We start from the raw sequence: 14,242 nt of genomic DNA, 5'->3' as shown, positions 1-14,242 counted from the left end.
CCTGCAAGGTGGGACAAGTCTATGCAGTCATCTGGGTGTCTGGCAACAGTGTGCCCTCTCCAGCTGGAATTTGGAATCCAGAGTCTTATGCAGGCAGAGATGGGGCTCCTCACATTGGGTGGCTGCCTCCTTCTTAGTCCACAAGCCTGAGAGGTGCTGGAAGGACTTGAAACCCATGCATTTCCTTGGATTTTGGCACAGGGTAGGTACCCTTGAGGAGAGAAGGAGATGGCCCCTGCTGCCACCCACTGAGGGAAGTGGTGGTTCCCACAATCCCTTCAGACCCTCCCCCTTCCCTGTTCTTGCAGGGAGAGGCAAGGCAGGTCTTCAATGCCATGCAAAGGGCTGCCTGGTGTTTTCACTCAAATCAGCCACAAAGCTCTCTGGAGACCAGACCAAAGTGGGGACAGGTGGCTGTTTAACAAATGTGGAGGTGAGGGCAGGTAATAGGCAGAACCATGCTGGCTTTTGACGAATTTTTATAAGTTTCTATGAAAGCTCTGGGTTGGTCCTCAGAGAAGCCCCAACACAAACCTGCCTCCATTTCCTCATGAAGCACAGCTGCCTAGAAGGCCCAGTGTTCAGGATTGCACGATAGCATCCTCCGCTGGTTTTGTTCTCTGAAGGGTTCTGTCCCCACCCCCAAGACTCCAGCTCTGAAAATGCTACCACAGGACAATGATGGATCCCGAGAAAAAGGACCCTTTCCCCTCCCACAACCGCACAACATCCTGCCTGTCTTCCTTTCCACCCCATACCCCCTACGCAAACAGGGTGCATCCTTAAGTCTGGGTTTGAATCCTGGATCTTTCACTGATCTTAGCCACCCTGAGTCCCACCTTCCTCATCCACAGAGGGGAGGTGTGATCCCTACCAGCCAGGAATGTAGTGAAAATTGAATGAAGGAGCATGTGTAAGTGCCCAGCCCAGTGTAGCTGCTGACAAACATGCTGAACTCATCAGAGATGAGGACAGGGCTCCTGGGGGAGGGGAACAATGAAACCTTGCTAATCTGTCACTCGGCGCCCGCCCCTCATGACAGCCGCTCCACCAGATTCACATCCATAAGGACATCAGGAGGCCTTGTCAAGTGCTGAAGATAAACATCACCAGCCCCACATTTGGTCTCACAGCAATTTTTCAGGGAATGAAGAAATGGAGAAGAGACAGACAATCATCTCTCTAGAGGCCAGAGATGCTGAAGTCCCCAGTGTACCCTGCCTTGAGCTGGGAGCTGTGGAGGAGATGGAGAAAGTGGAGACCTGCTTTCTGGCCTGTGAGTGGGCAGGGCTGGACCAAGAGCCATACTGCATGCTCACCCCAAATGGCTCACCAACCACAGGATTCTGTTGCCTTGAGAAAGTGAGCCCGTGGCTCGCAGCCAGAGATGGAAAGTATTGAGTCAGGATACAGGGATGGCTAACGAAGCTGGACATTTGGGCCCTCCCCTGGCCTGCTCTGCTCTCTCTCATGTACAACTGTTGGGTTGAGGAAGGGGTGGGGGGAGATGAAAGAGGGCAAAGCTTCCAGACCAAACTATTCAGAGAGTGGGGGCAGAACTTTTCTCAAAGCCACACTATCATAGCTTAGACCTTTCTTCAGCCAAACCATATGTACCCCCACTCCACGCGAGGCCATTCAGGCATGAATTGTTAGCCAGTTTTTAGATCTCCAACCTGTGCCAAGCAGTAAAGCACCCTGGCAGGTCATTACCACCCATCTTGCTAAGGTTTCTGGGTGAAGTACACTGAGCATACAAATGTCTGGGGAATAGTCATAGGAAAGAATGGTTTGAGCTATGCCTCAAGGAATGGCTTGAAAATTGGCAAGGCAGAAGGAATCACAGACGCAAAGCCATGGAGCCTTGACAGTATCAGAAGCACACGGAACGAATGGCGGCTGTTGTGGGCAATGAGACTGGAGAGTTAGATGGAGCCTACTCTGTGGAGGGCCTGGATGCCAGGATGCAGGTTTAGACTTTGGTGGTGGTGGTTCAAAGTGGTTTTGGCAGCAGTAAGATGTGATCTGATCCATTTCCAACTCTATGTTGGAAAGCTCTCTCTAGATGACAATGGAGGAACCCAATGGGAAAGATTTAATGCGGAAAACTCAGGTTCCAAGCTAACGAGAGTGAGCCCACAGACTGTCCAATGAGCTATAGGCAAGGCTCTATTTAATACTAAAATCCTTGCCAGAATTTTAAAATATCCTTATCACTGGCTCCCCTCCCCTGACCCCACAACTTGCTTTTAGATTAACCCTCTGAAACCATTTTCTGGAGAATGAATTATGGTCCCAGTGAGGATTAACACTCAGACCCTCTTTTGCTAGCAGACAGACTCAGAGCTTCCAGCCCCAGCGCAGGTGCAAGACCATGCAGGATGCCATAATGAGGCTTGTGATATGCATGGGAGGCAGCAAGCCCTCTTGGAGGGTCCCGTTTTCTGAGCCTCGCCTTCAGCTGAAGAGATAAGAACCTACAACTGGGACCACAGGAAATGACAAAGCAGTGACTGATCAGGGAGCTGCTGCACGGGGCTCATTATGGTGCTTGCCAGCGGGCGAGACACCCTTATCAGGGAGAAAATTGCATCAGGCCTCCTGAATTACTAGCGATTGGAAGCAGATTTCTTGGGACGCACTTTGTTAGATACCTAATGAGCGGGATACAGGCGGGCAGAGCCCAAGGCCGGCAGGGCGGGGGACAAATGTCTTTGTTAAACAGAATTTGTCAGTTTCCGCTGCAGGTTCCCGGGGGAGGGTTCAGGGCCAGCTAATTGAATTAAGAGCGTGTGCGCTCCAGCGAGAAGCTCAGGGCGGGGCGAGGGGCGGGCAGGCCTGAGGGCGGGCGCTCTCAGCACCAAGGACAGCAGCTGCACCCTGGCTAGTGGGTAATTGCCAGGGCAGGCTGGAACTGTTGCATTTTGCATGATTAGGGATCTAGGGGACTGAGTGGGTAGGAGGGAGGCAGAAGATGTTAGGGGAGGAGGAGGAAACAGGTGACCCAAGAAGCCTCGAGTCTGTGATGCTATTGGCCTGGTCTGTCCCAACAGACCCTCCTCTACAGGCAACAGCGAGGCCTGAGAGGCATTAGGAAGGGAGTCTTCTCTCCACCATGACACTCACGTGGTGTGGGGCAGCTGTGGCAACACAAGCAGCGGTGGGCTGTGCAGCGAGCCTGAGCCGGTGCATGGCTGTGCATTGCTTTGAGCTCTCAAAGTAGGTCTCCCAATTACAGCCCTAATGAAGCAGGACGTGGTGCAGCCACGGAACCACAGAGTGAGGGGGCCACTTGTCAGCCCCAAGCTGCCTTCACAAGCAGGGGCAAGGCCTGCCGAATAGAAAAGCAAACAAACCGGCCTCTGGGGTGGGCTAGCAGCCTCCACCCCCACCTGGAAGAAAGGGGGAGAGCTAGGTAAGGCTGGGCTTAAATAGGGAGGAGTAGTTCCCAAGGCCCTATCCTCTCTCCTCATCCTCATTTTAGCACTGTCTCCCTCCTCCATGCTCCACCCTGACCACCCACATTCCGAGCAGCCTGGCCCCTTCTTATAGCCCCAGACAAGCTCTCTTCTCATGAGAAGCAAGGAAGAAGGGCACACTTGCCTCCCCACAATGTGGGTAGACTGAAGCTGAGCAGTCTGAATAGGCGATGTTAAGAAGAATTTAGGTACTGTGTGGGGCATTGTGGGCCTCCTGGTGCCCCTGACCTCACATGACAAGAGCAACAGCTTCTGGACCTCCCTTTGGGGCCTCTACTGTGTGGGAGTCTAAAGATTTTTCTATAAAAGTCACCCACTTGCTTGCCCCCAACTCCCAGGGAAGGATGGATCCTGACAAAGTTGATTAGAGCGGGAGAGTAGAATTGTGGGCAGGAGTCCTGCAAAGACAGGTGTGGGAGGTGGGGAGGTACATGAAGCAGCTGTGGGAACAGGTACAGTCCAACACCTGCTATGGAGAGTTCAGAGCAGAGTAGATCCACTGAGTCTGGTAAGAGCTACAGGTAGAGCAGCTGTGGGTCCAAAGGTACAGAAGAGTTGACATTCATCACTACTCTGCCTTTCCTTCCCTCCTCCTGAGAACATCTTCCCCCCATAATCTGCCTCAGAGACTGACAAGGTGAAGTCACTGGTCTGGACTGAGGGGCCAGTGTCATTTTAATTTTATCTTTGTGATGAAAAATTAAATGAATTATACATGATAAATTTCAGAATCCTACATAAAAGTACCTGGTGAGTGGATGTGAGGGTGATTTGGCTGCAACATCTCTCACCCCATTGATCACCAGATTGATTCAGCTGATCTGGTTGGCTAGGCAGATGTCCCCTTCCTCCCTCACTGCTCCACATGCATCCCTCCCGAAGCTGTGCTGTCTAGATTTTGAAGGCCAGTTCCTCAGTCAAGGGTATACGAGTAGCTGCGCTCCCCTGCTAGAACCTCTAAAGCTCTCAAGGTCCATTTGTAGAACACAGGGTGGTCAAGCTTCCAAGACTCCAGACACGTCTAAAGGAGCCCCTACTTATGACAATCTGCCTTTTAAAAAAACATTTTTTTAAGTACCTGGTAAGTGCCCCGCTTTGATGAGGAACCCAGTAAACGTCAGCTCTGGGTCACTGAGTTTACCCAGCTGGTACTGGGCCTACACAGGGTAGATGTCAGAGAGACAGACTATGGGGGAAGGGACTCCCTCTGCAATGTGTCCCTGCTTTCAGAGCTGATGGGGCACCTCTGGAGACCTCTCTCTTGATTTCATTACTTCCACTTCCTCCCCTAACTGGATTAGATGGCAGTCTATGAAATCCAGGGCAGCAAGATTGGCTTTCTGCCTGGAAATGAGGAGAGATGTCATTACAGGTCCTGAATCAGCATCTCGCCCCAGTCCCAGGGGCCACCTGGTCAATGGGGAGTCTGTCTGGCTAGTTGTTCTTTCCTTCACTCCTTCCTGTATCCATCTACCCACGCATCTCCAGTAATCATTCTGTAGTTCTCCTGCTACAGCCAGTCTGGTGTTCAGCTATTCTGAGCAGGAGACACATGCAGTGCTTTTTCCTAAAACACGAAGACGGGGCACTTGGGTGGCTTAGTTGGTTAAGCATCTGCCTTTGGCTTGGGTCATGATCTCAGGGTCCTGTAATAGAGCCCCACATTGTTGGGTTCCATTCTCAGCAGGGAGTCTGCTTCTCTCTCTCCCTCTGCCCCTTTCCTGGCTCCTGTTCTATCTGTCTCCCTCTCTCAAATAAATAAATAAATCTTTAAAGAAAAGAAAAAACTCAGAGACAACAAGACAACCCCAAACCACCTGACTCAGATGCTATCCAAAGGCACTGGTGTGTTCAGTGGGGAGCCTCTAAACGAATCTCGCCCTCCCTAAACCATAGCTACTGGGAGAGGCAGATGAGAGAGGTGGCCAGGTCTGAAGCCCAGGGGCAAAACAGGCCTGGAAGTTTGGGTACAATAGGTGCCAAAATCAGCCTCAAGGTCACTCAATGCTTCACTCTTCTCATTTCAAGAATCTTCATGTAACTGCTTTCTCTTTGGAAGTGTCTGTCCTTGTACCCACCTGACAGGGTGGGTCAGAGATGAGGCCCAGACTGGACTGGATACCTCTGTTCTTGTATGACTATCCCTTACTCTACTGACAGAGGCCTGAAAGGACTTCCTGTTAATTTCTGTATGCCAAATTTTATATTTTTAAGATTTTATTTATTTATTTATTTATTTATTTATTTAAGAGAAAGAGTAATGCATGCAAAGGGAGGAAGGGCAGAGGGAGAGGGAGAGAATCTCAAGAACCAGACTCTGCACCTAGTTGGGAGCCTGACTCGGGGCTCAATCTCATGACCCTGAGAACATGACCTGAGCTGAAACCAAGAGTCAGACATTTAGCTGACTGAACCACCTAGGCAGGCATCCCATGAACTTCTGCATATCAAATTTTATTTTAAAAGGGCATAAAGGGGATCCCTGGGTGGCGCAGCGGTTTGGCGCCTGCCTTTGGCCCAGGGCGCGATCCTGGAGACCCGGGATCGAGTCCCACGTCAGGCTCCCGGTGCATGGAGCCTGCTTCTCCCTCTGCCTGTGTCTCTGCCTCTCTCTCTCTCTCTGTGACTATCATAAATAAATAAAAAAAAATTAAAAAAAAAAAAAAGAAAAAAGAAAAATAAAAGGGCATAAAGGAATCATTAGTTAAAGGATCCAAGTGGTAAAATGAAGGGTCCTTATCCTGATTCATCTGGTTCATATGTGTGGGTTTTCATATAGTGTCCACTTAAAGAGAGGCTTACCTGTACTGTTCTCCCTCTGTTTGTTCAGGGACAGACATTCAAGCACCTCTAACGTTGAGCACATCCTGTCCTGGTTGGCACTATGCCCCTTGTTCTATTTGCTTCTAGCACAGATGGTGGCATATTTATCTGCTATGTGGCTAAGACAGCTCCAACAACTGATGTGGGGTAGAAGCTGGTTGCCTTTGAGCTCCCTACAGCCTTTGAGCAACATGCACATTAGGGCTAACCATGGATCTCCACCAGAGCTTTAAAGTAATCTCTCCTAAAGGGAGCATAGCACATGTCTCTAAGCCCAGGGAACTTAAAGTTCGGGCAGAAAAACAAAAATGGCAAATGAGCCTGGAGTTAGAGAACAGTGTGAGAGCAGAGAGTGCCAGCTGCTGGTCTGGAACATTCCAGAAAAGCCTTAAGTGAGTGTGGGTGGAGGCCATCAAGATTTCCTGGAGAGGCTGGGATCTGAGTGGGGCTGGGTTCTAGATAAGCAGAGATGAGAGCTGTGGTCCTGCCAAGGGAAGAAGGGAAGAGGAAAAAGAACCTGGAAAGACAAAGAGGAGGCCCAGCAGAGTAGAGAGAGGAGACTGTTTAACAGGTAATAAACAGGTAATAAGGTAGGAGGATACGGCAAGCATGGAATGGAAAAGAAATCTACCCGGCAAAGGGTGTCAAAGGCCCAAGGCTGTTGCTACCGTACCAGACGTGAGAGTCCTAGATGGCATGGTTCATTTATTCCTGGAACAAATATGTGTTGTGCACTTACAATGAGGCAGCCACTGGGGATGAACAAAGTCTCTGCCTACATGTCACTTGTGTCCTAGTGTGGGGAGGAGAGGAGGGAGGCAGACACTAAACAAGCAAAAAGAGTTTTTGCAAGTTTAATTTTCTGGCAGAGTTGAGTACTGTGAAGAGTAAAATGGATAATGTGAATAGAGAGTACAGTAGAGGAGGGGTGACTTTAGAGAGAACGGGCCTCTATCTTGAAGGCCAGGGCCCATCCGGGAAGATCACATCTGGGCTGAGACCTGAATGACGAGAAGAGGACAGCCCTGTAAAGACCCATGAGGCTTTCTGGGCAGAGAGCACAGCAGATGGAAAGGCCCTGAGGCAGGAAAGAGCTTGGCTCATTGGAGGAATGCCAAGGACAATGTGGTGAGGCCAGTGAGCAAGGGGGTGGATGGTAGGAGGTAGACGGGCCCGCATGCAGGGCCTCCTGAGCCATGAAGAGGAGAAGCTTGAAGGATCTAGAAAGTACACTTGTGGTAGAAAGACACAAATTTCTTTGCACCTTCTCTACTCAGAATCCGGAAAACTTCTTGACGCCAAACAACAGCCAAGTTCTTCCCATCCTAGACCCCAAGATCTTAGATGAAAAGCTGGGTACCATCCGTGAATCCTGGTCCAAGGCCACAGTGAGCTCTACAATGGAATCCAGCACATCTACCTCTCAGGAAGCAGAGGTAGAGCCTCAGTTACCCAAGATGTCCCATGAGATGGTGAGTGTTTCCACTCAGCACTGGGAGGGCCAGAGTGGTGATGGGGTCACAGGGAAGGGGTTTGGCTGTCACCTGGTCACTCTTCAGGTGGCAAGGAGGCCTCCCTTTAAGCACACTCCGTATGTGACTTACCCCAAAGCTAAACTGGTGGAAGGTGTGGATTCTTCATTTTATAGAGTTTCTTCATCTTTTGAATGGAACTCCCAACACAATTTTCCTCAGGCAAACCCAACACTTGTAAGACACCATCCATTGACTCAGGTAGTGAGCAACCCAGAACTTTCTCAGGTACACGTCCACTGGGTAAAGGAAAGCCCCTCTGAGTCATTAGTTTTGATTTCTCAAAGAAGAGTTTGGGGCTCAAAGAAAAGAGGATGTCATCTCTGGTTAGAGTCTGTGCCCTTGGTCATGGCTGCTGCTGCGGCCCCCTCCTGGCAGGAGACCAGATGCTGGGAAAGGGTTGATGGAGTGGCGAAGGTGGCATCTTAATTTGGTGAAGGGTCAGTGCTGAGTCCTGGCCCCTTCATGCAAAGAGGTGAAGAACAGGCTACCTGTAAGACAGTCCAGTCAAAGTCTCCTGCAGGGGTACCACAGGTCCCTTCATGTGTGGCTCCCCCCCTTCTTCCACAGCTGATCCCATGGGGAACATGGATCAGAAAGATCCTGAGGAAAGGCCCCAGCCAAGGCCACTGGCCCCTAGGGAAGCCCAGGGCCTCTTCCTCTCAGGACCTGACCCTCTCCACTGACAGCCTCCGCATCTTCCCCTGGCACTTCTGCACCTTTCTGAAACATGTCCCGTCAGATGAGTAGGAAGGTTTGCAGACCGCTGGGTGTGCCCAGGGTGCTCCCACATGGACTGCCCCTGGCCACCCTGGAGCAGGTCCAAGAGCACTCACGGGCCACCTTCTACACCCCCTTGTCTCACCTCTGCCCCTTGGGAAACGGCTCTAGGGGCTGACCTGCCAGCCCGGCTCTCAACTCGGTTGAAAATAAACATTCAGACCTTGTCTTTGGAGACTTTGGCAGCATGAATAGTGCCTGTGGTCACTCTTCATCGTCTCTTAAGGATTCTGCTGTATGACATGGTTCTAGACTGCAGCTTGAGAAGTCAAGGTTAGCCAAGAGCAGGAACTGTTCTTAAGCAAGAGGCCGAGTAACCATTGTGAACGGTGGAGGGGAGGAGGAGAAATAAGTAGCCCAAGAGCATGACGACAAGATTCTGGAAGGTTCTGAGCGCCTACAAGGGGGATTAGGGCTCCCCTGTACCCACAGGCTGAGTGGCTGTGAGTTAGGTGCATCATCCAGAGATGCGTGCCCTCTCTGAGAATCACCCAGTAGCCCTGTTGGCGGGCTCGTCCTTCTACCTTCCCCCTTGCTGGGCACCCGGCTAGATGGTGGTATCTCCTAATTTGATATAGGGTGGCAATGAGGAGGCCCCGAGGTGGGGTGACCCTGCCAAAGGCTTCCAAACCCCACTCTCCCATGCTGCCTTCCCCAGGCCTGTGCTGTTCAGCCAACCTGACACCACTGGGTCCCTCAGATGCTCATAGAATATTCAGTACACTGGGCCTGCCCTTCTCCCTTGCCCATCACACCCTGTGTCAGGCCCCCTTTCCCTCCCATCCCTGCATCATCTGTCCCTTCCCACCTCTCTCTCTCAGCTCAGATTTACCATCTGGCTATTCCTACCTCTGGTTCTTTGCCCTCGTTGGGTCCGGAAGACCCAGCCCCCAGTTCCAGCTCCTACCCACTCGCCAGAGCCCGCACGGACCGGGGGTGGGGGAGACCCAGACATTCACATGGCCGGCAAAGCCCCATCCCAAGCAATAGAGCATGGGTGAGGAGCAATGTGCAGCTCCGTGAAATCGCAGGTAGCCATGCAGCAATGGGTCACTGTTCCATAGCAACCAAACAAAATTACATAGCGATAGACGAGCTCATGCAAACAAGAGACAAAGTGACAAGCAATAGAACGCAGTCAGGGAGCGGTGCTGTATAGTTGCATAGCAATAGACCCCAGCCCTGCAGTGACCCTCCACGGCACCGTATTACGGGACACGGGACCGCAGACTACCGTGGTAGTGAGCACAGAACACAGTACGTAAGCTGCAGGCAGAGGCCCAGAGCAATAGAAGATACTCGAATAACACTTGAACACATCCGGGTGGCAGTGGCCCCCTCACAGGGTGTGACTCCTGGATGTGTGGCCAGCAGCAGAGCCCGGGGCCGGGGGTTGGTGGCAGTGGGACCCAGTGATATGGCAGTGGTGGAGTGGCCAGCAGACGACAAGCTGTCTCCCCTCCTCTCTCCACCTCTGTGTTCAGACCGTGAGCCTCTCATTGGCACCGGATTCCTGGTGCATTTGTGTGTCTCGTCTTGTAGTGGGGTCTCCAGAGCCCAAGAAACAATTTTGCCTGAGTCCCTCCAGAGCCTACTCTGGCTTAATAGGAAATCTAACATTTTCTGGAGAAAGGAGCACCTTGGGAAGAGAGGAGGAGGTGGAGGGGATGCCGGGTCGGTCCCCTCTCTACGAAGAGGCCACGGGTGCTCCCCGCTGCCCCAGGGCCTGCCAGCCTCGCTCTAGCCGCCCCCCGGGCACCCTTCCCCGAGTACACCCTCGGGTCCGACTTCATTCCCAGCTGCAGTCCTGCCCAGTCTCCCATTGCAGGCTGGTCTTCACACAAGCTTTTCAGGTGCCACTGTGTGCACGTGGTGCAAAGCTCCTGTCCCGAGTGGACCCACTGGGACCAGGGGCCCACAGGTGTGGTCTCCGGTCAAGTGTCGGGTTTGGCAGAGCTGGAGGAAGGGTTTCTGGGCAGCCCAGAAAGTCTTTCCAGGGAGAGGTGGGCTTTTGGGTGTGAGGAACGCAACGTCAGGAGTCATCTTCAACCCCCAAACATGAAACAACTTGCAAGCATCCCCCTTCACCCCTCCCTCCCTCCCCCAGCCCACCTCCTGCTGAGCGGGTAACAGGAGGGGCTCCAGCTGGGTTCACAGAGGCCTTCTAAAGCCCCTGCCCCCCACTGCCCACTGCCCACCCCCACTCGGGCAGCTACAGCAGCAGTTGCTCCAACCTGCCAGAAAACCCAAACCCCCAACCCCTGCCAGGTGCCCAGTGCTGTGTGCAGAGGTGCAGGGGGAGGGTGGTGGACGGAGAGGCCCAGGGCCCCGGCTCTGCAAGTTCTCCGCAGGTGGGAGAGAGCCCCACTCCACAAACAGCAGAGCGACACAGACTAGGCTCACGGGAAGCAGGTGAGGGATGATTGGCAAAGGGGCGCGGCTGGCACCATTTCTCTTCTTAAGTGCCACAGTCACCCAGCATTGCCGTGCACGTGCACGCCCAGTGAGCCCTCAGGAAGAGAGAGGAGCAAGGAAGGCTTCCTGGAGGAAGCAGAAGTACTCAGTACTTCTTGCCATTCAGGAAGTGTGTGCTGAAATTCCAGCGGAGGGTCTTTACCCTCCTCTCTCCGGCTCCCTCACTCCACTCCCCGCCCACACACCCCCTTCTCCCTCCCCGTCCCTCCCCCCCCACCTCGGCAGGCATCTCCCTGGTTCTGCCTTTCTTCGGTTTTCTCTTTCTTTCTGATTCTCTGGCGCTCTCTCTCTCTCTCTCTCTCTCTCTCTCTGACTCCCCCCTCCCTCCCTCCGGTGCTCGGCAGACCAGAGGGCCCTCAACCAGCAGATGAATAATTGACAAGGGTTGTTTAAAGATTCAGTGGAGTTTTCCCTCCTCACCACACTGGAATAACTCATTTCTCTCATTCTCTCTTTGAAAGCCTCTCCCCCTGCCTCCATCTCCCCTTGCCGGTGCCCACGTGCCTGCCCCCCTCTGAGTGCAGCTCTTGGGTCTCTCCTTTTCTGAAGCCTGCTGGACCCCAGAATGATCCTGTTCGGCCCTCATTTCCTTAACGTCACTTGCCCCGCGGCACCACCCCCTTTCACCTCTCCGAAGGGTGGTAGGTTGACTTCAGCTCCCCCAGATAGCATGTCCCCAAGAAAGAGCGCCCCATTTCATGGACCAGGAGAGGAGGGCAGGCCCGAGGAACTGTGACTGTCCCAGATGGCACAGCAGCAGAGGTGGGGTTCAGGGCACTGGGAGGCAGGCCTCGGAGCCCAGCGCCCACCCCCCACCCCAGGCCCCTCCGCAGGGGGAGAGGTGCTGGCTCTGTCCCGCCTGCCCAGGGTAGTGCTGAGCACTCTGTCCTTGAGCTTCGGTCTCTCCATCTATAGCACAGGAGAGCTGCTCACCCTGCTCAAACGGCCCCTGAGGACCAGATGGGACAGATGAGGCCCTTTACAAAGGGGGGGACTGGGGGTGTAGCAGAGATACCGTGCTGCATGCCTGCCTGCATGGCCTGAGTGTGCCCAGCCATCCCTGTGTGCCCAGGGGTCCCCAAGCCATAGGACTTGCAGTCTTAGCCAGAGACAGACTCAGCTGAACCAGGAAGAGGGTCACCTGCATGGCATGGGCCTTCCCCCGCCCCAGCCCCACTCGGGTCGTGGCTGCCACAGCCTCACCGTCTCCGCAGCCCACAGCGACAGGACCCCCATCCTCTGCCCGCCTGGCCCCCTGCACGCTGCCCCCTGCTCTCACAGAGCTCTCACCGGCTCCTGGAGGTGACCTTGAACTCCCTTCCCTCTCTGGGTTCCTTCCTCTGTCAGCAGAGGAGGTTGGAGCAGATGTTCCAGAGTCCCCTGGGGCTCCTGCTCCGACCAAAGCCTTGGTCCTGCCCTGGCCCCTCCCCGACCCCCAACCCCAGGATGAGATCTGTAGGCTGGTGGGGCTGGGGGTCAAGGAGCTCAGGCCAGGTCCCGCTCCCAAGGCACCACCTGGTGGCAGGTGGCAGGTCCTGGCAGTGGTTACCTGAGTATGACACTGCCTACGCTGGCGGCAGGAATGTCCATCTTGGGAGAAGGTATGGCAAAGGCCAGGAGTCTTGGGCCCCATGAGCCTGAGTGGCACGGAGCCCGACCTGGGACGCAGATCACCCCGGTCCTGTGTCTGAGCCCCACCAGGGGACCTCGATACTTTGGGCCACAAGAGGCAGGGAAAACACAAGAGAATCCAAGTGGGACAGAGAGAGAGAGCATGTGGCCGTCCGCCTGCTCACGGCTCAGCAGCCTCCAGGAGGTGAGCCTGACTGGGTTCCCCTCCCGGCCACTCCACACAAGCCACCAGATGCAGTCTTTGAAACGGAGCATCACTGTCACCTTGTCCCTCTAGCTCCAGCTCCTCTCAGTCTGTAGTCCCCAGCTCCCCTGCCCGGTGCCCGGGCCCCAGCGTGCCCAGGCCTCTTCTGTCCTGTTGCCTCTGCAAGCACCCGTGTCCTGAGGCCCAGGCCGGGGCATATGTTCATCACACACAAGCATTGTGCACACGCGGCCCACGCCACCCCTCCAGGCCCAGTTCCCACCGACAGGACGTCCTCTGGGGGCTCCAGCCCTCCCCAGCTCCTCCCCTGCACCCCGCGGCTGCTAAACTGTGAGCTCCCGTGTTGGCACTGGGCAGGGGGCACATTCCTAAACTTAGATCTTGGAGTGGGCGGCTGTCACAGCTCTCGGACCCACCTGAGGCCCTCACCAGCTCCTGACTCTTCCTCTCCGGACTCTGTCCTTCTCTTCTTCCACATACAGGGAGAGGGAGAGAGAGAGCCAGCTCACAAGCATTTGAGGAAGGGAGGTAAGGGAGAAAGGTGGGAAAAAGTAAGAAGACCATCCTGCAGGTGTCCTGTTGTCTCCCCCCGCAGCCCCTCCCCTCCTCTCCAGGCAGCCCCAGCAGGCTTCTGTCTCCACCACACCAGAGCTATGTGACCTTGGATGAGTCACACCACCTCCCTGGGCCTGTCTGCCATTGTTAAGTGGAGGGAATAGTCTCTCCTGTCCCCCTCTTGAGGCTGCAAGGAGGATTAAGGAGAGCAGATGGCAGTGCGCTGGAAACGGGAGGGTTGGCCACCGTGCCCGAGGCTTAGGACTGCTCGCTGTGTTCATGTGTTCATGGGCCCTTCGAGAAGGAGAGGGAAGCTGTGGGGGGTGGGGCAGGCACTGCCGCTCTCCACCCTCTGACCCTTTCTCCAGAAGGGCCGTTCCCAGACCCCTAGCCCACTCCTCTCCCCCCTCACCCCCGCCCTATGAGTCTCTGGAGGGCCATCCTCCTCCCCCATCCATCACCTGGGACTAAAGAGATTAATAAACAAGACTCATAACTCAGCTGCTGGGATGCAGCAGATATTTACGGCTCCGTTTCAATTTGCAGAGAGATTAAGTGTTTGTCGATTTATTGTCTCTTGGTCTGTGTGAACGCCCAGCAAGACCCCCTGCAGGCCGGCCGCCCTCCCCGACTCCGCAAGCTCACACGCTGGTGGGCGCAGCACCCCCTGCCTGGTCCCTGGAGCAGGTGGGGAGCCTGGTGCCACCCAGCAAGGGGAAAGCCACTGGCTGCTGGAGTGGACTTGTCTTTCTGATCAACTT

At 54.3% G+C, this 14,242-nt stretch overlaps 1 protein-coding gene across 8 annotated transcripts in view; it reads left to right on the top strand.

Annotated features, from left to right (window-relative positions):
• The window catches only part of CCDC33 (coiled-coil domain containing 33), a 104,932-nt gene that overhangs the window by 57,587 nt on the left and 33,103 nt on the right, over positions 1 to 14,242 (top strand). For all 8 annotated transcript variants that reach the window (XR_011999292.1, XM_072746008.1, XM_072746011.1 and 5 more), the window contains one exon: positions 7,580 to 7,774. Coding sequence is in view for 7 of the 8 variants with exons in the window: in XM_072746008.1 (XP_072602109.1) it covers positions 7,580 to 7,774 (195 nt within the window). In the remaining variant the exon portion in view is untranslated. The remainder of the gene's footprint in view (positions 1 to 7,579; positions 7,775 to 14,242) is intronic.

Source organism: Vulpes vulpes, unplaced genomic scaffold (genome assembly GCF_048418805.1).
Source record: "Vulpes vulpes isolate BD-2025 unplaced genomic scaffold, VulVul3 u000000678, whole genome shotgun sequence".
NCBI classification, from domain to species: Eukaryota; Metazoa; Chordata; class Mammalia; order Carnivora; family Canidae; genus Vulpes; species Vulpes vulpes.
This window is presented reverse-complemented; position numbering and strand designations above follow the sequence as displayed.